The sequence below is a fragment of the Schistocerca piceifrons genome, chromosome 2 (assembly GCF_021461385.2).
Source record: "Schistocerca piceifrons isolate TAMUIC-IGC-003096 chromosome 2, iqSchPice1.1, whole genome shotgun sequence".
In the NCBI taxonomy this organism is placed as follows: Eukaryota; Metazoa; Arthropoda; class Insecta; order Orthoptera; family Acrididae; genus Schistocerca; species Schistocerca piceifrons.
The window spans coordinates 768,208,224-768,234,324 of record NC_060139.1 but is presented as its reverse complement, the minus strand read 5'-3'; the positions used below and the strand labels follow the sequence as shown (position 1 = coordinate 768,234,324).

At 42.2% G+C, this 26,101-nt stretch overlaps 1 protein-coding gene across 1 annotated transcript in view; it reads left to right on the top strand.

Moving 5' to 3' along the window:
• LOC124775839 (ubiquitin-conjugating enzyme E2Q-like protein 1) overlaps positions 1-26,101 on the top strand; it is a 641,480-nt gene that overhangs the window by 611,911 nt on the left and 3,468 nt on the right. The window contains exon 7 of the mRNA XM_047250674.1: positions 7,115-7,501. Within this exon, the coding sequence (XP_047106630.1) occupies positions 7,115-7,501 (387 nt within the window). The remainder of the gene's footprint in view (positions 1-7,114; positions 7,502-26,101) is intronic.

The window sequence follows — 26,101 nt, the reverse complement described above, 5'->3', positions numbered from 1 at the left end:
ATGTGGGATACTTAATTCAGGAACGTCTCAACGAGTCAGTGAGCATCTCCTTGATCGGTCCTCAGAGCACTGAGACACAGTCAAGAGGACTGTGTTCGATTACGGGTGACCATTTCAGTCCTTGTGCAGCATAATGCACTGAACGGGGTTCTCATAGTCTGGGCAGAGCAGCTAGACAACGCATTGAACACACAAATAGTGACACTGACACGAAAATCAATGAGGCGACGTCGAAACAAAAAGCTTGCAACAGGGTAGCATACATTGTTAAACAAATGGAACGATCTTACATTCTTTGTCATTTTCTGCTGTGCCTGATTGATTAGAGTAAATAAATTTAGGAAGGAATAGTGTCCCTTAACTATTGCTCGTAGGTGAGAGGTTTAGTGTCGAGACCTTGTTGAAACTCCGATTTAATACTTGCTGGACCAGGACGAGTACTAGTGACGGAGTGAGGAGCTGATGCAGTGAATAAAATGTTGGAAGCGTGTTCTGGAGATGCGGTGTTCATAAATTTTGGATTTTTCACGATTTTCATAAATTATTCCTAACAAATGTGAGGAAGAATAGCGCGAGGTGCCTCTTCCTCATAGTTTTCTAAGAAGCTGCTGCTCCGACGATGACCTCATTGTTGACAGGATGTTAACTTTAAAAATTTCTCTCCTTTTCTTTCTCTCACCTGGATATCAGTTTTACGTGGTTGGGCTCTTCCAAATTATCAATTCTATTAATCCTTCCGGACAGACGACCGGCTTCAAGCTTTGAATTTACCGCCGACTGAATTTCTATCAAATTCTGGAGATGTCCTACGACTTTTTCCGTCAATGAGATGAGCTTCGTTTGGCCTGACCTCGTCTTAAAGTTTGATATTACTAGCTACTGCTCCACAAGTATATGGATGTCCTCCCTAAAGCCATACACAATCAGTGTTACAAAGAAATACACTGAAGTCATACCACATTTCTAGAGGTACTCTAATACGTGTACAGGTACAAATACTGTCTCGTCGGCAGGAACATCTTCCACGGAAGTTGATTTCTGGGCATGAAAATCGTGTCATCTCTTACTCTGCGAAACAATCCGGGGCTCCTCCGAGCAGAGAACGGCTTTCAATTACTTGCTGTTACGTGTACATGCGACTGTTCTCAATGCAAACGCCTCAACCACTTCCATTAAGACTTCTATGCACAGCATTCAACATTGTCACCCTCCCGGTAGCCACAGAAATGTCAGCCCGTATTTTGGATTGTGCCACGCTCCTATTCCTTCAAGTGGACCACATTAAATATCAGTCATCGCGCTGTCCATTATCTCCCCGTTGTTGAACTTGTAGGACGCCGAACCAGTGGTAGAAATTGTTTACACTATTTATTAACAACAAGATGATCAACGTATCAAAAGTGTAGCTACTTCAGTATCTAGCCACATTTACATATGTACCAATACCATTTCCAGGTTGCATTTGGAAATGATGTGTGAGAAGAACGCCTTTATATAAACCTTCGTATGAGCTCTAATGTCTCTGATTTTTCTCGTCGTGGTAATTTTGCAAAATTTACTTGGGAAGAATGAATATGTCACCCGATTCTTTTTAGAACGTCCGCTGTTGGTATTTCAACAGTAAACCTATGCCTGATACCCAGTACCTCAGTCTGCATCGAACCCATTTCGCACTAGCCAACAGTGATCCATCGAGGATCGTGCTTTAGCTGACATCCAGAGCGCTTCAGAACAAGCTGGTTACACTAGCTGTTTCGTCTCTCTCTCTCTCTCTCTCTCTCTCTCTCTCTCTCTCTCTGACACACACACACACACACACACACACACAGCAACAATTGGCGTTCTACCTTCAAACATGCAACTGTGTACTGTGAAGAGATTCCGCAAGCGAATTACAGTGTCCTGGGTTGCGACTAGCATTTTTGTGTACCTTTAATGTGTTAAAACATACTCGACTTTATTGTCAGCTCGTTAATGTTTTCCCAAATTATTACAACTGATTATTTTTCTTAGTATATGGGGATCGTCTTTAGGAAACAATCCAGACACAATACGAAGCAAAAGCGGTCTTTGAACATATGGTCAGAAATGTGCGCTAAGGGACTTACGCCCATTTGCAAGTGCAGATAAAAGATAGTTGACAGTGACCCCAGCATCAGCAACCGGCAGCTGACACGACAGTATGGAATAAGTCAGACGACCGTGTAGAACATTCTCCAAACCTGCCACTATCCCTATCACTTACAACGCATGCAGGCCTCGTTAGACGTGCCCCCGTGACGACGGTTCTGTCGTTGGTTACTTGAATACGTCACCACGGTGCTGTGATTTGTCACGGATCTTGTTTACAGATGTGGTTACCTTTACGAGGGGTGGTATGTTCAACATTCGCAGCATCGACCTATGGGATGCAGAGAATGGCCTTGGTTTGGTGGCAGCGAGTCATTAGCACCGGTACAGCCTCACCTTGATGGCGGGTATTATCTGCGACCGCCTTGTGGGAAGAGTGAGCCTTCCACATTGCTTTAGAGGCGAGGCATATCTGCACTTCCTGAGAGTCACCCTGCCTGCTGGTAGAAGTGCCTGTGGTGATACGAAGGGTAACGTCGCTGCTACGTGATAATGTGCCCTCTTCAGTGTGGAGCTAAAGAGTTTTTTATCTTCACCTTCAAGTCGGTGTACCCCACTTAGAATGCATTCCCGATCATATCTTCATTTGCCCTTCTTTGCTCCTAATCCTCTCATTTCCTGCACTTTTTCCCCGTATAGCAAAATCACCCTGTTTCGGAGAGACGTTCAGTAAGTAATTCAATATTTTTTTCTGAAATCGGGCTGGTTTTATTCATATTTCCAAACACTATATTATTCTACACTCTTTTGGTTATGAAACACTATTTTTCGACATAACCACCGTTCAATGCGAAGGCCTTATGCCATCTTACTGGGAAGGCCACTATGCCTGCATGGTACCACTCTACTAGCCGACGTCGGAGCCAACGCCTTGCTGCGTCAATAACCTCCTCATCATCCAAGTACTGCTCCGTGTGGTGTGCATCCATCATTGGGCCAAGCAGATGAAGTCGGTACGCGAGGAACCTAAGTAGAGGACAAATGTGTCAACACTACCAACATAGACATCCAGATGCGAGGTGTTTGATTGTGATCCGTCGATCACCTCGAATGAGAGTGTCTCCACGTTCTAACATTGCAAGATACACAGCTGTGTGCGGCCGGAAACCACACAGGAGATCGGACTGCTTTGTGCAACCTTGTTGCGATGATGATAGATGCCTCACCCTATGACTTGCCGTGCTTTTGTTCACTGTCAGGTCTCCGTACACATTCTGCAAGTGGCTATAAATTTCTGTGATGCTCTGGTTTTCCGCCAAAAGAAACTCAATCACAGCTCTCTGCTTTGAACGCACCGTTACAGACGCCATTTTGAAGGCTTGGTATAGCTCCGCCACCTATCGTAACTTCATGAAACTATTGGAGCTGAAGCGGGAACGTTCCACGATGCCTCACGACAAATTCCGCTTCTTTTCAGCCGAAACTAGCCGAGCAAAAACAAGTGCGGCATTCCTCGTTGAACGCTTTTCGTGCGCTACAGTGGTAGTTTCTCCAGTAACTTCGCAAAAATGGAGAAGAATCGAAGTTATGAGGAACCAGTCGTCCGTTAAGTAAACTACTTTCAATGTTACGCGCTTTGCTAACCTCAGTTTCCACCATAAATCACCGAACCACATGTTGCTCCATCTATAAGAAATACGCCTTCAATGGTAAATGGAGCTCCTCGCAAGCGGAGACGGAAATAGGCTGCAGAGCCGCCAGGGCGAAATGCTCGATCACGCGAAAGGGGCTGCCGTTCGTGTGGCCTCCCATCGACCACGGCAGTTCTCCTGGAGCACGGCCGCCTTCCTTTCTTTTACACCCGCCATAAATCAGCCGTTCTGCGCCATTTATACCGTGTCCTCCAAAGTTGTGCGGGAGGAGGAGGTTTGAGTTTTATACAGACGCCTCAGAGTCAAGGTCTGCTGCCAAAATTCTCCACAGAATCAACATCACTGGCAAGGACACTTGACTGAGTGCCTAAAGACGTCATCCCTGAATACTTAATACTACAAAACATGCTCTATGCTGCCTCATCCCTTCCGCATGAATCCTTTTTTATAGGAAGGGAGGAAAGGAGGGCATAGGCGGCAGAAAGGGGAAGGTTAGAGAGTGAATGAGAAAGTTTGTCAGAATCGAGCACCATCGCTCTAGTGCTTGCTACTGTTTGTCAGAATGGAGCACCATCGCTCTAGTGCTTGCTACTTAATATAAGTATAACACAATTACGGCAGAAGTAACGCCATACGCAGTGTGACTGCCCCAAGCAGCAATTCGAGACGTATAGTCACGTCTTTCTCTTCGTAGTTACATCTTCACATGATGCAAATTCCCTTCTTTGCGAAGTTTCCTCTAAAAAAATTTTCCTTAACTCATTACATAGCGTAAATTTGGTGACTAAATAATTACCTTCATCTGAAGCTCACGTATAGCTCTAGTGAAGGAATAATGCAAACACATCTGAAATAGGAAACTTCATTAAATGAAGAATTCGGTTTTCCAACTCAAGCTGTCGTCTATTTATAGTTTCAACGCCTATTTCTTGAATTTTGCTGTTTAAACAGATTATTATACATTTACGCTGTAGAATTTTGTGAGATTTGTTGAACAATATTTTTTTATTACCGTAAAAATTCAACATGGTTTCGTTTTGTCGTGGGGAATGATGTCGGTTCTCTGATTACTTTTCTCCCACTCAACTGTGCTTATGGCTTTAATCTTTTTGGTGCCTATTTCGAAGCAACTATTGATTCACCATACGGGAACTTATGCACTGTGATGGATACCACTGCAAGTATACTCTGTTAATATACCGTTGCAAAATGTGGACTGGTAACTGTAAGATTTATAGTCTTACAGTTCGCACACTAGAGGAAGAAGAAGAAGAAGAAGGTATATTTGTGGTGTTGTATGATCACAGTTCTGAAGTGTCCTAAGATGAACCAGTAATTGCTTCCAAACAGACTGCAAATAAATGAAAACAATATACGCCTCTGAGCGAAAGAAAAGTAGTCAGAGTGTGTGCCTCATTCTCTGTAGCAAAATATTTCACCGTAGACGTCCCCACCTTCCAGCGGTATGGACACAAAAAGACTAATTAGTTCGAGGTAGACTTGGTGGCTATTCTTTGCATATCGACACAATGAAAATAATGGAATAGCTAACAAACAATACAACTTTCTTTATGGAAACCGGTCGTTGTGACCGAGCGGTTCTAGGCTCTACGGTCGCAGGTTCGAATCCTGCCTCTGGCATGTATGTGTGTGATATCGTTAGGTTAGTTAAGTAGTTCTAAGTTCTATTGGAATGATGACCTCCAATGTTAAGTCCCATAGTGCTCAGAGCCATTTGAACCATCTTTATGGAATTTTTACCATTCCAATGTACATTTACAATCCACTGCATCATCATCCAGTCTTCGTAGTTAGGTAAGATATTTGAACTAGTCTCTTTATTGAAATGGCGTAAAACGAGTCAATTTACAGGCTATGTGTAAGAGTACATTGAAGGCATCTATGTGGGGGATAACTTGCCTGATGACGTGACAGAAGAAGAAACAGAAGTTAATGAGAAAAAGTTAGGGCAATCAGAATTTAAAAGAACGAGTAGATAACATTCCATTGGAATTTCAAAATCATTGGGGGAAGTGGCAACAAAACGATTATTCACGTTGTTGTGTGTATTGTACGAGGCTGGCGACATACCATCAGACTTTAGGAAAAACAGCATCCGCACAACTCCGAAGATAGCAAGATCCGACAAGTGCGTGAATTATCGCACAGCCAGCTTGACACTTGACAGCTAATGCATGGAAGCTGCTGACAAAAGTAATACACAGAAGTAAAGGACAAGGAAATTGAGGATCTGTTACATGACGATTCGTTTGGTTTAAGGAGAGATAAAAGCGGCAGAGATGCAGTTCTGATGTTGCGATTCATAATGGAAACAAGACTGAAGCACAGTCAAGATACGTTCCTAGGATTTGTCGAACTAGAAAAAACTGGAAACAGAAAGAAATGGATTTGTCATACTGGAATAATTTTAACATTAGCCCAACTCCAATGGGAATGTTTTTTAATGGATTTTATTTGATTTTACTGATGGTCGTAAATATCACGTTACTTGGCGTGAGCTTCTTTTCCCTGAAATTTGTCGTCGGTTATATGTGATTTTAATTGTAAGTAATTTTTCGCTTATTATATTTTTATCCAGTGGTTTTGTACATCCTTTACACTTGATATTTCTTTTTAACTATAATGTGGAAAACTTCCTCAATAGTTCCATATGCTTCTGAAGAAAGCAATTTTACAATTGTTTAAATCTTGGCCAAGGGCTGTTAATAAACCTTTCTACCTGCAACTGGTTGGCTGATTTCCTCGAATCATTTATCAATATCCATATTTATTTCAGACCTTCTCGTACAGCTACACTTCAAATTAGGGTTTTTTTTTACAAGTGACCAGTTTTTAAATAATAATTAGAATATGGGGATGGATGGCATTATCCAGAAGAAATGATCTTAGCTTAGATTTAAAACTTGTTTAATACCTGTCAGACATTTCATGTTACTATGAAAAGTTTGACTGAAGCATTTTGAACTTCTTTTTGAGCCACTGACAGTGTGTTTGGGCGTGTGGCAGACGGGGGTAACTCGTTGAAGAGGTATCCAGCTACCCACAACATGACTGTTGTTATAAAAGAAGTTACGTAGCAACAGAAGACCTGACGATGCAGCTGTGACTTCTTAATGTATGTTAGCATAGAAAGAATGCCATAAAAATAGTAGAAGCATTTTATGATCAAGTTTTTCATTAATTTGTTTGCTTGAACCGCAGTTGATATTCTCAACCATTTCATTTATGTGCTTTAGGTAAGAGTATTAGTACCATTTTAAATTGGTATAATTCTATCATTCTGAATACAACAAAATCAGTGTACAAAATAAACGAGAACACTGGACCCAAGATAGAGCCGCGTGGTAGCCCGTTCTCTGCGCTGCCGACAGGTGCGCGCGCGGCGGCTGATGAAGGAGCTACGAGAGATCCAGCGGCTGCAGGCGCAGCAGCGGCACGACCCGGTGTTCACGGTGGAGCTGGTCAACGACAACCTGTTCGAGTGGCACGTGCGGCTGTTCCGCGTGGACGCGGAGAGCGAGCTGGCGGGCGACATGCGCGAGCTGGGCGTGCCCTGCATCCTGCTGCACCTCGCCTTCCCCGACAACTTCCCGTTCGCGCCGCCCTTCATGCGCGTCATCTCGCCGCGCATCGAGAAGGGCTTCGTCATGGAGGGCGGCGCCATCTGCATGGAGCTGCTCACGCCGCGTGGCTGGGCGTCCGCCTACACCGTCGAAGCTGTCGTCATGCAGTTCGCCGCCAGCATAGTGAAGGGACAGGTGCGTCTCCTCCTCTTCTTCGGCAATCATTCTACATAGAAAACACTACGCTTATAGCATGCTCAAAACTAGCCTTTTGCCCGCATCTTCATCCGCATACGCATGTGTCACATATATTTCACACGTATACCGGGTGTGCAAAAATTCATTTCCCAAACTGAAAGATCTGATGGTGGAGCCAACAGCAGACATATTTCGTTAAGCAACCGGGTATTGGAAACTCAAAAAACACCAACGGAGAAATGATCCCATCAGAGCACAAATAAGCGAACGTGTTTCTGTTTAAAAGACTCTGTCTAAAAGTGGGATACCAGCTGCCTCATTCTACCTTCCTTAGCTCCTTTACAAATTTTCACAAAAATATTCGTGCTCTTTTTTTAACACGCAACTCACCTCCCACTCCCACAAGATCCTATAACTATAACTCACACCCACTAGTACATCACTGTAAACCGCTCATACCTATCACTGCTAATCGCCCATACTCACTCACTCATTCAGCCCAACTCATTGTCATTACCGCCTTGTGTCTCTCAGTCACTGTCTCCTGTCTCACAGCCGCAGTCTCCTTCGTTGTGTCCGACTGCTACCGTCTACTCTCTCTGTCACTCTCTCCCTCAGGCCCTCTCTTACTGCTACTATCTCTTTCGTTCATCCCCACTGCTGTTGTCTCTTCTCACTGTCGCTACCTCTGTCTTTCTCGTTGTCACTGCCATGGACTATTATCTCTCAGTATCACTGGCTCTCACCCACTTCCACTTTCTCCTTCTCTTTATTCCTCTCCCACTTGCACCGTCTCCTTCATTCTTTTCTTGTCATTCTTCTGTCACTGTCAACTATGTTCCACCTCCACTGTGTTCCTCTGTCTCTCTTTTACTGCCACTGTCTCCTTCACTCTTTCTGTACCGCAACCACTGTCTACTGTCTTCCAGCATTTATTACACTTACTTCGCTTTCCCACTGCCATTGTCTCCTTCTCTCTCAGCACAAAGAGAGCTAATATTCGCATACCAAAATTTTTGGGAAAATTTTTGAAGGTGCTGAGGATAGCAGAATGAGGTAGCTCGTGCCCCACTCTTCAGTCAGAGTCTTTTAAACAGGAACATATTCGCCTTCTTTGTGCACAGATAGGAGCATTTTTCCGCTGGCTCCCTTCCTTTCACTGCTAGAGCAGGGCACGTCACTCGTACGAAAAGAACTTTGTGTGCAGAAAACTTTGATAGTTTTCTTACGTGAAATTGAAATAACGCAAAACTAATTTTGCGGCTCAGACAGGCATTTACGTGCACAAAAATTCTGCATGAGCTTCAGTACTACAACATCAGATTCCTAGAACCCTTGCGTTCATGACAGAAACACTTTACAGCATATTTCTTCGTGCTACGTCACTCTATAAATACGTTTTCGCCTAACACTGGGTTTTACGTGCGTATTTTACGTTTACAAAGAGGTTAATTGTGAATCTTTCTATCTCGAAAACGGATAAAAATATCAAGAAGATTTTCAAGGTTTTTCGAGATCAGGATCTTAGGAATATATTGTTAAAATCATAGCCATTTGTTGTCCATTGCCGTCTTGGAAGCCGCGGCTCGGTTTTGGTACAGAAAATCCACGTTTTTGGGGTGTTTCTCGATGACGGATAAATATTTTTTAAAATGGGAAGAGGGCACTTCTAGATATCTTCCTGGAAAATATCCCATTAAAATCTGAGCAATTTACTGCTGTTAGTAATTTAGATATCCACTGCTGACGGTGAAAAGCCGTGAAAAAGCTTTTTTTCGGATTTTCTCATAAACTGGCGAGGAACTAAATGGTGTCTCCGCAAACCCCCTAAGCCGCACCGTAGACTATATGTAATTCAAAAAGAACCAACCGATTGCTCCATTTTCCTAAGTGGAGGAAGTTTATAATGTTCAATCATTGACCCTGTTCTGTTTGGTATACAAATACTTCGTAGCCCAAGGACTATCCAAAACACTCTACCTTACTATCACCAATAGCTAATAGAATCTGAGGTACGAGCCCAGAAAAAAATCCCGATTGTATGTGCGGCGTTTTGGAACCCTAGAGGTAGCGCATGTTGCTGTCGCCAGCGTACTGATGTCTGAGACCACCCGTGTCGAAAGAGATAAACAAAAAGTACTTTCTGTAAACATCGTTATTCCAGAGTTGATTAAGGCACGTACCGTTGTGACAACCTGATGTCCAAAATGAGCCAGTAAACTGCATGTAACGCTGTAGTACCTGCTTGACTGTTGCAGTATACAATATGGAGTGCTACACATGGAGAGAACTTTGTTTACGTTGCAACTGAATGCAGCGGTCAAAGAGCTCATCCAATGCACGACGAAAGTTTCTCTTCACGAAGATGTCCCAATTATTTCACACTTACTGAAATCCACGACCGCGTGGGCTTTGTCGGCACACTGATAATATGCAATTTTAGTGCAGGCAGCTTATGAATGATGCGTACACCTGCCTGTGTGGGAGTCATTCTACTGCGCTTTGACAACAGACCCGAAGCAACTACACAAGCAACTGCCACTCCGTTCGGTGTTCACTATTCTTTAGTATCGAATGTGTTGCGTGAACAGCTGCTTCATCCTTTTCGTCATACTAGAGTACAAGCCTGGGGCCAGATTGACCGTCCCCCGCGGCTTACGTTTGTATAGTGGTTTCTGGAATAGAGTAAGGAAGACTCCCTTTCCTGAAATTTTGCTGTTTGTGAATGAGGCTCAATTTACTCGGAAAATAAGCTATAATTATCATAAATCACATGTATAGTTATGGGAGGTTATAAGACACTATTTTCATTAAACATATGGTCCGATATCGTGGGCCATTTCTTGTTTGTGTCCTATATGATGCCTCCTTACATCAGGTGCCAACATACAGACTGTTCTCGCAAGATCACCTGCCGACGTCACCAGAGGGGCTACCCCTACGTAACAGAATGAGGACGTGGTTCAGCGTGGTAGGGCTCTGGCGCACTTTGCAAAAACATATGCGCAGCATTAAGTCGTAAATTCAGCAATCGGTGGGTCGGACGGTAAGACCCTCGGACCTCACCCATTAGACTTATTTCTCAGGGGCTCCATGGAACACAAAGTGTATTCTACGCCTTTGGACTCAGAGGAGGAATTAGTTGCAAGAATACATCACACACTTTCCATTGAACGCAAGACACTCTGCCACGTCGTCACAGCCTCTGTGCTGAAGGTAAGTTTTAAGTTTCAATATTTATTATAACGCTGCTCATAACGATAAAGGAGTGAAACACATTTAACTTTGCTTTATTCATAGCCAGACCTCATGATCTCCTGGATACTCCGTGCTCATTCAGTATCCATTTCCGGCATGTTGTTGCATATGGAGTTATCTCCATCATAACATCTGTCAGTTTGGGCACTGAATTTTTGAACACCCTGTGTAAATTTCGCGTTATATGACATACACAAAACATATTTCATTAGTATCAGTAGCCGGTGATGAGCTCGCTCGTTTCCGCAACCTTTGTAAGAGATATTCACGTTGATCTTTAGATTTAGCAGCCTGCATTGTAGTGAAACTTTGCTGTATAGCCTGAACCCTTGGGATTCGTTCATACTCTGCTTCGTTTCTTCGCAGTACTTTAGCTTTTTTCCTTTCCACTGAATCTTACCGACAACCTTCTGTTTAGTTTCACGCATACTGACAATAGTTAACTGATAATCGTTACGAGGAAAAGAACTGACGCTGGCAACTGCCCGTTTTACACCTTGTGGTTCCGGAGAGGACATCAAATGTATCTGTGATATTTAGCCATATGCCATAATCCATGGATCCTAAACACGCTGATAAAATTATATGTTGGCTGTCGTCTCCATTTTTTCGACCTACCTTAACAATACAAATAAGTGATAAATTTCACTTCTTACTTTTAAAATATTCCAAATCAACTAAATACGGGAAACAAATCGTTTGCGAAAATTTTTATATGCCAACCCCTATACCCAGGGTGGTAAAGACGATAATTTTCTCCCACAATATGTTTGTACGAATAATGAGTATACTCCATATTTGGTCGAAATTGTTCCCAGCATTCGTTACTTACGCTTTTAAGGAATCGTATTTCACCCTCACCAACAGCCACAGGGGGTGCTAGGCACGTCTCACTGTCACAGTAATTTTTTTCTGTATAGCAAATACTACATGTGGCAGTTTCGACAGAAATTACATCAGCCATTTCAGAGATTTGTTCATACGTCACTGTTTATGTATCCTCACCCGCACTCCCAAGGGCGAAAGCGTCATCAGGCCTGTCACCAACGAGCCTAGCCACCCCAAAACAATGACTTTGATATCGGTCGTTATCGGATACTTTTAAATGTCAAAACTTCCTGCTTCCACCCGTAACCATATGGGTCGAAGAGCTATACTACCCCATAATATTTTTACACAAATAATTTTAATTGTATAAATAATGAGCTGAAATTGCTTCAGACGTTCCTGAGTTCTGCTTCTAGGTTGTCCCCTTTCCTACTTCCGCCCACACCCTGTTGTATGAGAGGTAGGAGGTTCTTATCCAACAACGGCTATATCCAGGTAGCGACTGGTATGTTTATTCGGTTTGAATGAAATCGATCCAGTGGCTTGGGAGATATGCAATATGCGTACATACATATTAACAACGGGCGATCAAAATGTTTCCGTTCGAAGGCCGTACAGTCCAGAATCGGCATTCCAAACATGCAAAATCGCCGTGAGCACAGAGGCAATAATCCCACCAACGCACCAGGTTGAAGATACGCGTTTGGTAAAACACTGTTTCTTGCTGCCTGAAGAAGTCCGTAGCTGCCTACTGCACGTCCTCGTCCAACAGGAATCGTCAATCCTTCAGTGCCTTTATTAACGGCTCGAAGACGTGATAATCGCGTGGAGAGAGATCAAGACTAAGACAGGTGCTCGAGTATCTCCCACTTGAGTCGACATAACTTCTGCGTTACTACATCTGCAATATGGAGACGTGCGTTATCTTGATGCAGCAGCATCTTTTGTCGCATTTCTTACTGCACGCACGTCGGAAAGACACAAAAGCCACACTAATCCCTTCCCTACATGTCGGTGCTTATATACCCTCATCGGAGTCGTGCTACTTTGCATATACGCTGGAGCAACACTATCAAAGGGAAACTTCTTGATCACCCCTTACGTGTAAAAAAATATAAAGAAAAATCCTTATAAAATAGAAACTCCTGTATGAACAATAAGAACTTCGGTGGAAGGCCAGGGTTGTGCAACAAAGGCATACGAAGGAAACCAACTTGTAGACAACATAAAATAGTGGGAACAGAAAACGGATGAAGATGAGACTGAAGACAAGGTGCTGCGATAAGAACTTGACGGCGCTCTGAAAGAACTAAATCGAAACAGGGACTCTGGAGTAGACGACGACCCTGAGAACTGCTGCGACCCTTAGAGAGAGCCAGCCACGACAAATCTGTCAGTGGCATGTACTATATACGAAACAGATGAAATACCCCCAAACTTCAATAACAAATTCATAATTTCAACGCGAAGGCAGATGTTGACAGGTGTGAACATTACCGAAGCATCAGTTTTACAAATCATGGATGCAGAACACCAACACGAATCATTTACAGAAGAATGGAAACTCTGGAACCTCTGTTATCCTTAGAACAGTGGAAAACAATTGTATGAACTTTGTAACAACGGTAAGTATCCTAGTGTTGTCCGCCCAGCTAGCCGCGCGTTCTAACGCGCTGCTTCCCGAGCGGGAAGGTGTGCCGGTCTCTGGCACGAATCCGCCCGGCGGATTAGTGCCGAGGTCTGGTGTGCCGGCCAAGCTGTGGATGGTTTTTAGGCGGTTTTCCATCTGCCTCGGCTTGTTCCCCTTATTCCGCCTCAGTTACACTATGCCGGCAATTGCTGCACAAACACTGTCTTCATGTCTACGTACGCGTACATCATAATTACTCTACCACACAAACATTTGAGGTTACACTCGTGTGGTATGAGACGTTCCCGTGGAGGTGTGGTGGGGGGGGGGGAGTGGATGGGGTCCACTGGGGGCCGGTGTGCACAATAACCCTGGGGTGGGTGGACTGCTGTGGCCTGTTGTGGATTTGTCGACCTCTGAGGCTACGGCGGGACGAAGCCTCTAAGTCGTTCCTAGGTCCCCCGTTCAATGTTCAACACACACAATCCTAGTCTTTAAATACATTTGTATATTCTTGGCAGATACCGTGTAAGCCTTCTTTAACTGGAGTGCACTGTTGTGTAAACATGAACTGAAATTTGCAGACCGAAGGCTGCCACCGACGTAGTGTCTGAGGCAGACGCTGTACGTACGTTCGATACATTTAGCTGTGTAATGATGGGTTCATCTTTGGACGTAGAGTGGGAAACGAAGAGGTCCAAAGACTACAGATACCTCTAATACAGTCTTACAGAGGAAAGGTATTTCATTCTGACATTTAACGAACATGAACGAAATATTTCTCCTGTTACTGCAATAATCTGCCACTGTACTCTGGCTTATCAAGAGCACAGAAATCAAGATGAGTGATATCCCTGTGTTCCTGTATTATTTTCATTTATATACGGGCCGATAGTAATAAAATCATTATTCAATTGTCTCTAATAATATACCTTGCTGCTGCAGTAACTTATTGATGGTGTGGGGTCCATAGCAGTTGGATGCACTAAATGTGTTATTCATATCAGTCGTTCGGTTGTTAACATCTGGTATGTGCGTCAGTAGGAAAAAATAAATATGAAGCGAGGGATATCAGAGAACAAAATTCGCCGGGATGGTTAACATACCCAAAACAAACTTATTAAATTCACATATGAACGAAATGCGACTCTCTATATATGTACTATAAAATGACAAAAATCATTTCAATTGTGAAGTCTCCAGAGTATTAATGTCTCCACTTCAGATACCGCTTAATGAGAATTAAAATGGTTCTGGCAAAATTGATTACCATAAGGCAAATGTTTCTAGGATTGAGCAACGTCGGCGTAACCCAATGTTCTCTTTGGTGAAATATGATATTTTTATATTGAAATGCTTCTGTATCTCTAGACACCGTGTTGCTCTCATTAGTTAGCCCAACTCAGGGACGATCTGAATCTTGACATAAATTTTATCGAAGCCACATCCGCTGTCTGTTTCGTAGCTGATACCCCAAAATGCATTTGTAAATGTATCAATTACTTCACCGAAAGCTTGTGCTGCTTACTGGGTGCCAGCTATTGGCGCATAAGTATCCCTTTCAAGATCAAAGCAGCTGTTCAGCTTAATGAGACGAACATTCCCTCACAGAACTCGTGATCTAAGCGATGTAAATCATAGCTAACTGATATAAGGCTGTAACCTTTCGTGAAATTCTAATTAATAATGAAACTAGGAAAGCGGTGACGTGTGAAAAGAGAGTGAGATAGAGTGATTCAGAGAGAGACAGACAGACGGAGATAAGAGAGGAATGGAGGCTACGTCAATCCGTACATACTGAGTAATTAAAAGCAGTGCTTAATTTCAAAACTTTTTCGTGCCGTAACACGCCTCTTCAACCATACAAACTACCTCCCCGCCCCCTCCGCCGCCCTCCTTCTCAGCCATAAAAATTACAAGTTTCGATTTTTGAAAACTAGTGACAAAACTTACAATGAGAAATCATTTCCTTACAAAATACTGTTCCGAAATTGAGGTTTATAAAGCGTAATTTCTCATAATCAAAACAATAATACCACAGGATTCAATATAAACAACAGGTGCTACCATCATTCCCTCTAGCAGTGTCACTTAGCTTCCTATTTCCGCTCGTTACACATTGATAGAAGTCGTTAGTCTTAGCGACTATGAACTATGAACTGGCTGCTGCCAGCCACAACGTTCAAACAGTTCACTGTGGGTGCTCATTGAATGTATGTTCAGTATTAATTAATAAAGTATTTAGAATAGCGATCAGGATATTCCTGGTCCATAGAGGCTCATGTACAATTCCAAATTTTCTGGTACCGCGCGACCGCTACGGTCGCAGGTTCGAATCCTGCCTCGGGCATGGATATAAGTGCTGTCCTTAGGTTAGTTAGATTTAAGTAGTTCTAAGTTCTAGGGGACTGGTGACCTCAGACGTTAAGTCCCATAGTGGTCAGAGCCATTTGAACCATTTTTGAACAATTCCAAATTCCCCATACCCCTGCCGATCACTTTACGTTGCTCTCCCATTGTCACGTTTACTGACGCCGGCCCAAAGGTAAATTGTAGTTATGCTGCTATCTGACACACGTACACTGTTTTAAATCTCCTGTGTCGATGCTGCTATCTGACACACGTACACTGTTTTAAATCTCCTGTGTCGACTTGTTCCACGGAACCCAAAAAAATTCAATAGCGAGTACCGGAACGCTGTTTCGGCGCATTCCTGTCGAAATTAGGCCCTGATTGAAAGGAATTTTCTTTCTTCAAAACCTAGTAAATTTTATTGATACTTTCTAATTCTTTCTACTTTTTTCAAAAGTTCTCTTACGCTTTTTTTTCCTTTTTAATGAAACTTCGCAATTTGGTCAGCCTATCATGATTTTGTTTGTGGAATTATTCTGTTACATTTCGTAAGTCTGATACCGTTCGAGGTGATGCATTGGATAACATATTACATGCGGGAGCGGTTTGGGTGGATTCACCATCTAGATTTAAGTTTCCCCTAAATCATCCGAGGTAAATGCTGCGATAATACAGACATGGCCGATTTCCTTCTCTAACCTTCGCCCAAGTGTCAGCTCTCCTCCGTCTCAAATGACCCAGTCGTACACGCGACATAAAATAATAACCTTCCTTCCTTCGAAATTTTCGTGTCGGTAATTGACCTTCGTTATTGTCGTCATAACCAACAAATAGGTGCCCGTTCCTGTCGAGTAATTATATCATTATAGAGGACACACACTATATATATATATATATATATATATATATATATATATATATATATATACAGGGCTGTTACAAATGATTGAAGCGATTTCATAAATTCACTGTAGCTCCAGTCATTGACATATGGTCACGACACACTACAGATATGTAGAAAAATTCATAAAGTTTTGTTCGGCTGAAGCCACACTTCAGGTTTCTGCCGCCAGAGCGCTCGAGAGCGCAGTGAGACAAAATGGCGACAGGAGCCGAGAAAGCGTATGTCGTGCTTGAAATGCACTCACATCAGTCAGTCATAACAGTGCAACGACACTTCAGGACGAAGTTCAACAAAGATCCACCAACTGCCATCTCCATTCGGCGATGGTATGCGCAGTTTAAAGCTTCTGGATGCCTCTGTAAGGGGAAATCAACGGGTCGGCCTGCAGTGAGCGAAGAAACGGTTGAACGCGTGCGGGCAAGTTTCACGCGTAGCCCGCGGAAGTCGACGAATAAAGCAAGCAGGGAGCTAAACGTACCATAGGATGGTGCTCCACCGCACTTCCATCATTATGTTCGGCATTTCTTAAACAGGAGATTGGAAAACCGATGGATCGGTCGTGGTGGAGATCATGATCAGCAATTCATGTCATGGCCTCCACGCTCTCCCGACTTAACCCCACGCGATTTCTTTCTGTGGGGTTATGTGAAAGATTCAGTGTTTAAACCTCCTCTACCTAGAAACATGCCAGAACCGCGAGCTCGCATCAACGATGCTTTCGAACTCATTGATGGGGACATGCTGCGCCGAGTGTGGGAGGAACTTGATTATCGGCTTCATGTCTGCTGAATCACTAAAGGGGCCATATCGAACATTTGTGAACGCCTAAAAAAATTTTTGAGTTTTTGTATGTGTGTACAAAGCATTGTGAAAATATCTCAAATAATAAAGTTATTGTAGAGCTGTGAAATCGCTTCAATCATTTGTAATAACCCTGTATATATACGAGCGCGAGTGCGATCGAAGCTTCAGCGCCATTTCCTGACGGGCGCCTGCAACGCGACAGCCCGCGACACAGCGCCACACCAACCTTTAACAGAAGGCAACGCCTACTAACATCAGGTACTGCCTACTGCTGCAAGATGCAATGGATTATATCATAATTATAGCAGAAACTTAAGATGGTGAAAGTACACGATAGAGAAATAAAAAAGTTCCGGTGAACATAGGTCCACAAAAAAGCCTTTTGCGAGGTAATTGCGAATCTGTGTTTGCGCCCAGTATGTAGTACGGTACTCATTAGTATAAATATATGTCTGTATCCTTTTCGATTAAGTCCTCATAAGATTACACTCAAGTTTCTCCCATGGCTTATATAAGGGCCGTTCAAAAAGAAACGAGCCGGGGTCTGGGATGCGCAAACCGGTACAGGAGGGTAATATCGTGGCGTGTGTAACGAGGTGTGGTTCCGATCAGAGGGTGGAAGTTCACAGCCCTTCGCTAGAGGACACGCGTGCACGTCACGTGACTATACAGAGCTAGCAGCAGCTTGCATCAATCATCCAACGCTGCCAGTCGCATTGCAAACAATGACATGGAGGCGTCAACAGAAGAGCAAAGAGGTGTTGTTCGTTGTCTGACAGCGAAAGGAGTAGGAGGAGCGGACATTCGTCGACGACTGTCACAAGTGCACGGCGAACACTGCATGTCTCTTGTAGGGGTCTAGGCGTGGCACAAGCGTTTCAGGGAAGTACGGGTGTCGTTAGCCGATGATGCACAGTCTGGAGCAACACACTGCATTACCGATGACATCGTCCAGCTGGTGGATGCACTCATTACCCAGGACCGCCGAGTGACAGGCTAAGCCATAGCCGCCGTGGTCGGATTGAGCGTCGGAAGTGTTCACACCATCATGAAGGAACGACTGCACATGCGCAAAGTGTGTCCTAGTCTTCAACCACGCCAGGAAGCATGTCGAATGGCACACTGTCTTGCTCAACTGCAGCGTTATGCTCGGCAAACGATTCACCTCGGGCGACGACGTCCATCTGTACGTGCGGACCTGGTTAACATCGCAGCCCAAGGAATTATATGTGACAGCCATTCACCGCCTTGTGTCACAGTGGGACAAGTGCCTCAATAGCCAGGGTCAATACTTCTAACATACAGGTGCTGGTTTCTGTAATTATGCCTCCGGCTCGTTTCTTTTTGAACGCCCCTTATAGTTGGGCCATATATTACATGCATGACTGGCCAGATGGATAGGACGAACAGGGACTGTACTTTGACCTCCAATATCTTCCTGACATCAGTCCCCTGGATTTTCTGTCTGGAGTTACCTCTAATGGAGATTTACAGCACTCCTGTTGATACAGTTAACAAACTTGGAGAGCGAATTATACAGCCTTGCAAAGACATACGAGATGATCCGTGGTGTTTGCAAGAATGTGTAATTCACTGCAGAGACTAGTGCACTGCTCTGTCCCAGTGAGAGAACGACGCGTGGAACACCACCTGCGGGTGTAAGTAAACAGTGATACGTAACGTGCTGAAGCAATTTGTATTTCTTTTTAAGTTAGGCCAATTACTGAGGTCAATTACATGGAGAATGAGTCGAAAAGTCTACATTTGAAATACACTGTTACTAACTGGCACAACATTTCATACTGAGCTCTTCGGTGACTCGAAACTATACTCTTTCACTCCTGACATCATTTTTCAAAATTTTTAAAAAGGTGATGTATTCTAGAATACTATCTCCACTTAGCAACAATAACGTTCGCAGCAAATCACTGATTTTGTTTCAGGAGAGTTGCTCTACTGAGAATTCCAGTTACATGTTTATTCACAAAATTATACAGCCATCATATAACCAGTGTTAAAATCCTCCTATGGAGCCCAGAGACGGTGAATATGCTCCTCTATATTAAAAGACTCTGACTGTCAAGTGGAGTACCAGCTGCCTCACTCTACCTTCCTCAGCACCTTTAAAAATTTTCGCAAAAATGTTGACTTGCGAACATATTAGCGCTCTTTTTAACATCCAACTCACCTCTCATTCACACAGTCTGCCCTAGCTGTAACTCGCACACACCTACGAGTCCATCGCTGTAAATCTTTCATACCCATCCACTCCCAGTTGCCCATTCTCACTCATTCGGTCCAACTCGTGGTCATTATCTCTTTGTGGCTTTCTGTCAATGACCGCTGCCTCAAAGCCACAGTCAGCTTCGTTCTGTCCTACTACTAATGTCCACTCTCACTGTCACTATCTCCCTCTTTTTCTCTCTTACTGCTGCTATCTCATTCATTACTCAAAGTGCTTCTGTCTCTTGTCACTGTCACTGCCTCTCTCTTCCTCGTTGTCATTGTCATTCTTTATCACTGGCTCTCACTAATTTCAACTTTGTCCTTCTTTCTTACTCCTCTTCCACATGGACTGTCTCCTCCACTCTTTTCCTAGCATATTCTCTCATTGTCGACTCTGTTCTACTGCCACTGTGTCTCTCTCTTTCTCTCAGACTGCCATTGTCTCCTTCACTCTTTCTGTATCGCAGCCACTGTCAAAACCTTCCAGTATTTATTACTTCTCCGTCTCTTTCCCGCTGCTACTGTTTCCTGCTCTCTGAACAAGAAAAAGAGCGAATATGTTCGCATGCCAACATTTTTGTGAAAAATATTAAAGGTGCGGAGAGAGGTAGAATGAGACAGCTGGTACTCCACTTTTCATTCAGAGAAAATGAAGAGTATATTCGCCTTTTCTGTGCTCCTATAGGAGCATTTTTCCGCTGGTTCCCTGCTTTTCCCTGCCACAACAGGGCATATCACTCATGTGAAAAGAACTTGATGGGTCAGTATAACTTTGATAGTTTACTTATGTGAAATTTAAATAACGCAAAACTGATTTTACACCTCAGACCAGATTTTACGTACACAAAAATTTTTCATGTGCTTCAGTACTCCAACGTGGAGTTCTCAGAGACCTTCTCATGATAATGGAGCCACTTTATACCACATCTGTCCATGCTAAATCACTTTATAGACTACGTTTCCACCTCACTCTGCATTTTACGTGCGTATTTTGCGTCCACAAGTAAGATAATTTTGAACTTCAGTATCTCGGATAAAGATATCTAGAAAATTTTAAAGGTCGTTCGAGATCGGGACATTAGGAATATATTGTAAAAATTTCAGCCATATGCTGTGCGTAGCCATGTTGGAATCCTCGGCTGGGTTTTGGTCCACAAGTGACGGTGAAAGTATAGAAAAAAAACACTTTTTTGGGGTTCCCGAGGAACCATTCATGAACTAACTGTGCCTCCACAAGTCCATCAAGCCCACCGCAGACCACATCAAATTCAAAAAGAGCTATCCGATTTCCCTCATTGCTTAAGCACGTGGAACTGTTTAATATTCATACTTTGACCCTGTACTGTACTACGTTAACACCAAGACGGTCCTTCTGTTGGGTCTACAAATGGTCCCTTGCCCAAGGGCTATCCAGTACACTTGACTTCACCTTTTATCACCAAGATTTAACGAGGCATGAGCACCGTAAAATCCCGCTTTTATGCTTTGCGTTTAGGAACATACTGATACGCATGCTGTCGCATGGTATTTTCTGTGACCTATCTAAGGCATTTGGCTGTGAATCACAGTATTCTCCTCGGTAAGTGAGGTTTTTGGGATTGATGGTATAGCCAAAAAATGGATAATGTCATACGTAACCAAAAGGTATCATTGACTGGTTTTCTGAGAATGGTCTCACCCTCAGGTTTAAAAAGACACAACATATTCAGTTCTGCACACCTACGGGTAATACACCAATGATAAGTGTGAAACATGCTGAGAAAATAATAAATAGACTGGAAACTTCCAAATTCTTAAAGGGGTCATATTTATGCGAATTTAAACTGGGAAAATAACATTTTGGAACTCCTAAAACAACTTAGTTCAGTCACATTTGGACTTAGAATCATTGCAAATCTTGAGGAGTGACAAATCGGTAGGCTGACGTATTTTGCTTATTTTCATTCAATAATGTCATACGGAATAATGTGCTGGGGTAACTGATCTTTAAGAAAACAAGTATTCATTGCTAACAAACGTGCTAAAAGAATAAGATGTTATACTCATCCACGACTATCTTGTAGACGTCTGTTTAAGGAATTCGTCATTCTGACTGCTGCTTCACCGTATATTTATTTACTCATGAAGGTTGTTGTAAATAATGCACTGTAGTTCAAAAGGAACAATGATGTATGTAATTATTATAACAGAAGTTAAAATGACATTCATTACTCCACATTCAGACTGTCTTTAACAAAAAAGGAGGTGCGCAATGCTGCAACAAAAATGTTTGATAACTTACTCAGTGATGTAAAATGTTTGACAGATAGCAAAGTAAAATTTGAAAACAAACTAAAAAAGTTTCTCCTTTACAACCCCGTCCATCCTGTAGAAGAATTTCTATTATTATGACGTATGAAAGGTGGTGGGTAGGAATTACTAACTCGCATCTGTCGAAAATTTTTAAAAATACTTTATAAATGTTCAGCACATAGTCACATTGAAAAATTAATTTGCGATGTGCATGTAAAATGACTCGTTCCATTTCATTACGATTTATCATGCAAATGATCAGTGGATCATGAAACTAACTAGCTAACTAAATTCACCCATACACCGAGAGGGGTAACGCACTGACTAGCCATTTTAAATCCTCCTCCGGTCATCCAGATTTAGGTTACCCGCCGCTCTAGGTAAATGCTAGGATGGTTCTTTTGAAAGGGCATAGTCAATTACCTTCACCGTACTTAAGAAAACAATTCGAGTTTGTGCACCATCTCTAATGACCTCGTTGTCGACGGGACGTTAAACACTAACATTCTTTTCTTCCTCCATCCAAGTCAGTTTTCGCAATTAATTATGATCTACAGTAGCTACTGGAGTGGGATGGTTGCACCGCTACCCAATGAGACCATTAAGGTCTCCTTTCTGCCCGACAGCTTCCATCGATCAGTCAGTTCATTTTATATTGTGGCGGACTCGAGTATTAAATTCGTAAATTACTTCTCTGAACTTTGTTTACTTTCTGATTACTTAGAAGCTGTTATCATCTCTGATCTTGTTCACATCTACAATGTTTTGAGTGTTCATAAAACATATAAACACATCATTTCTTGTCTTTTATGGTCCTTCTACCATAAACCATAATGTCAACAGTCAGAAACGATCAAGCTGTTGGACATATTTCTTCTCTTAAACAATTTAATTATATTGTCAGAATTAGAAAGTAATCTTTGGAGCAAACTGAAACGTAGTATAGCATATAGCAAGACGTTTAATTCTTAGTGTGGCATTTCTTTTATTAGTATGTTTGCATACTTCACAACAATTTGTGTTATCTCCAAGATATTGTTCATTAACAACAGTCAACGAAGTTTATGCTTACAATTCACGTTTTTCGGTTCAGTATCCGAAACAGGACTTATAAGTAATCTACGCACATGTTGCTGCCCTCGATGTTTTGGTTCGAAGTAACCGAGGGAATATTGGGTTTTCACCTACTGACCACGACATGGTTGTTAGAGACGGAGCATGAGCTCGGATAACACAAGAATGGAGGATGTAATCGCCTTAATAGATGTAGGAGGAGCAACAGAAGAAATCCAAATCACTAACGAAATAGCTAAAACGTTTCATTTGTGTGTGTTAAGTAGCTGTTTTCTCCAGTATAAATTATTTTTGTTTCCTTTCACTTGGATATACTTGGAGTACATTTGTGTTTCAGAGGATTGACGGGATCCTTAGGTGATATATCTTAAATTTTAGCTCTCCCACATACGACCCAGGAAGATAAAGTCATTAGAAGCCACTGTTCATTTACCAAAAAAAAAAAAAAAAAATGTTCAAATGTGTGTGAAATCTTAACTGCTAAGGTCATCAGTCCCTAAGTTTACACACTACTTAACCTAAACTATCCTAAGGACAAACACACACACACCCATGCCCGAGGGAGGACTCGAACCTCCGCCGTGACCAGCCGCACAGTCCATGACTGCAGCGCCTTCAGACCGCTCGGCTAATCCCGCGCGGCGTTCATTTATCAAAAAATTGTTCAAATGGCTCTGACCACTATGGGACTTAACTTATGAGGTCATCAGTTCCCTAGAACTTAGAACTACTTAAACCTAACTAACCAAAGGACATCACACACATCCATGCCCGAAGCAGGGTTCGAACCTGCGACGTAGCGGTCACACGGTTCCAGACTGTAGCGCCTAGAACCGCTTGGGTTCATTTATCCTCGAGAGATCTCCATTCAAACTTTATACTATTTTCTGCTATCACTGATTAATTAGATTAACCGTTTTAATTGAAAACTTTACTTACTATTCCCAATTATCAGTTCCATTAATCATATGGTGTTGAAGAAAACTGACGTTCGTAAATGAAGTTCTCCTGAACGAAATACACCGTATAATGGATTAAACTAAAGAACTTCGAAAGGTGCTACGTTCCTAAGAGATATTACGGTCTGCTAAAACTGAAGACTGTTATAAGAAGATAGACCTAAGACCCTGAAACACAAATTTTGTGACCCTTTCTTAACCATTTTCCTTGCACTCCACCTGCGTAACATCGAAAATCAAGCTGTTTCCATGACTGATAGTTTTAATCTCAGTACAGACGAACGTATGCACTTTAGAAGGCAATAATAGGTTCTTTGTAGATTACTCGAACTCCAGTCGCACTCACGTCGACATTCCCTTGTATTACCGACAGAAAAAACACTTTCGTTATATTCTATTGTTTGTGATTATGTTACAAGTAATTCTCAGAATCTCATCATAATAATCTCAAGAGAACAGGTATTCTACCTCTTAAGTGACTGACGGCAGTATTCGACTTCTGCACGCCTTCGTCTCCAGTCCAGCTACTACTAGGAAGAACTGGTGTTCTAAAAATCTACGAATCTCAGCGCATGCAGCGTCACCTTAGCGCTAGAGTGCATCTCATATTCATTTTTACTGATGAACATAATACGCAATTAATTATTTTTTCTCATTTACTTTATTGCTTTAGTATACTCAGTCATTTTTCCTATCTAGTAATTTTCTTGTTTAATATATCCACATCGTGATGTGCTTATGAACCACCACCCCCTCTCCCCCTTTTTATAAATGCTGCACGATTATAATTCTTTGAGAAAATATGTTTTTAAAAATTGTTTAATTCGTCATGTTTTATTACTGTAATGAATTTAACTATGAAACTATTTAACTAGCTATTCTTTTTTAGCAATTTAAATTGACGAAGAGGACTTCTCTCTGTCTGTAAAACCTCGACCTCGACATCGACCTCTACCTTTACCAGTAATTGCCTTTAATATTGTTGACAACGTAAAGAAAAAGTTACATCTCCATTTGCAGCATGTGCCTTTAGTCCTAGTTTTATCCTCTAAATTTCCGTACTTTAATCGGTAATAATCCCTACAGCGCCACTGTCTGTCTGTCCTTCTCCTAAAACTCCTTTTTCTCAGGAACTGGTAGAGGTATTAAGTTGAAATTTATGTCAAATACTATGGTCCTTGGTCCCTTGACGACGTATCAACTTAAAGCTTCTATGTCTGTGCAATCAAAAATTACGACCATTTATGACATAATTTTTATAATCCCAAACTCAATCATTAAAAGCTATAGATTAACTGTCTATATACATGACTAGCGACCCTCACAGCTTTGCACAAGTAGCATTAAGTATCTACTGCCAGACAACGTGTGTGGCGGGGCGTATTTTGTTTGCGAACAGCTGTATAGAGTTATGAATAAATTTCAGACAGCAACATTAATTGAATGAATATCATCACTTTCATATAACTTACGCGATGTAAGCAGCACATGCCAGGAAAGTTGTCTGGGGGCATGAATGTTATTTGTGCCATATTCAACTGGCGTTTGGAGTGACATCTCATGGCAATGACTGGAGCTCATCGTGATTCAAGCGATATCTTTACAACCAATATAAATATTGGATGCGAATCACGGGTAAATGTGTGTGTGAATGATTCGGTATCTATAGGGGACTGGCTGATGTGGCACAAATAAAAGAATGAAATGAGGAGAAAACACACATGATGTACATGTTTAGCACATGTTACAGCATTCCTCTTGCGAAGCTTAGTACGCAATGTGATAAATTGTTCACACTCATTGCCACAATTGTTCTTCAAGCACTCTTTAAGTCGAACTTCTTCACTGTGCCACGCGAACAATCCTGTACACATCTAGGTTTGACTCTCCGAAGACATAAAGCTGAACGTTGAGACATCTGTTGCGCCGCTGAAAGAACGTAGCGTATGTAAACGCAGTTAAGTTGTTGAAGTAGTTTTTCGGAAAACGTTCCACTTGTAGCATAAAAAATAAAACTATTCGGGATTCACATGTATCTTGTCTATGAAACTGTTCTCAAACGATTGCAGAGAAACTTTTGGTTAAAAATATTTGCTTATTTGTAGTTATAAGCCTCACATCACAGCTTGATGATGAGGCCGTTATCTTTTCGTTATTGGTCATATTTATTACGAGAATTCAAAGTTGAATAACTCTTGCCCGTTGTTCGAAGAATGTGCAATGAATTAAGCGAGCGAATTGCGGTTGCTAACCTGAGGAAAGCACAAATG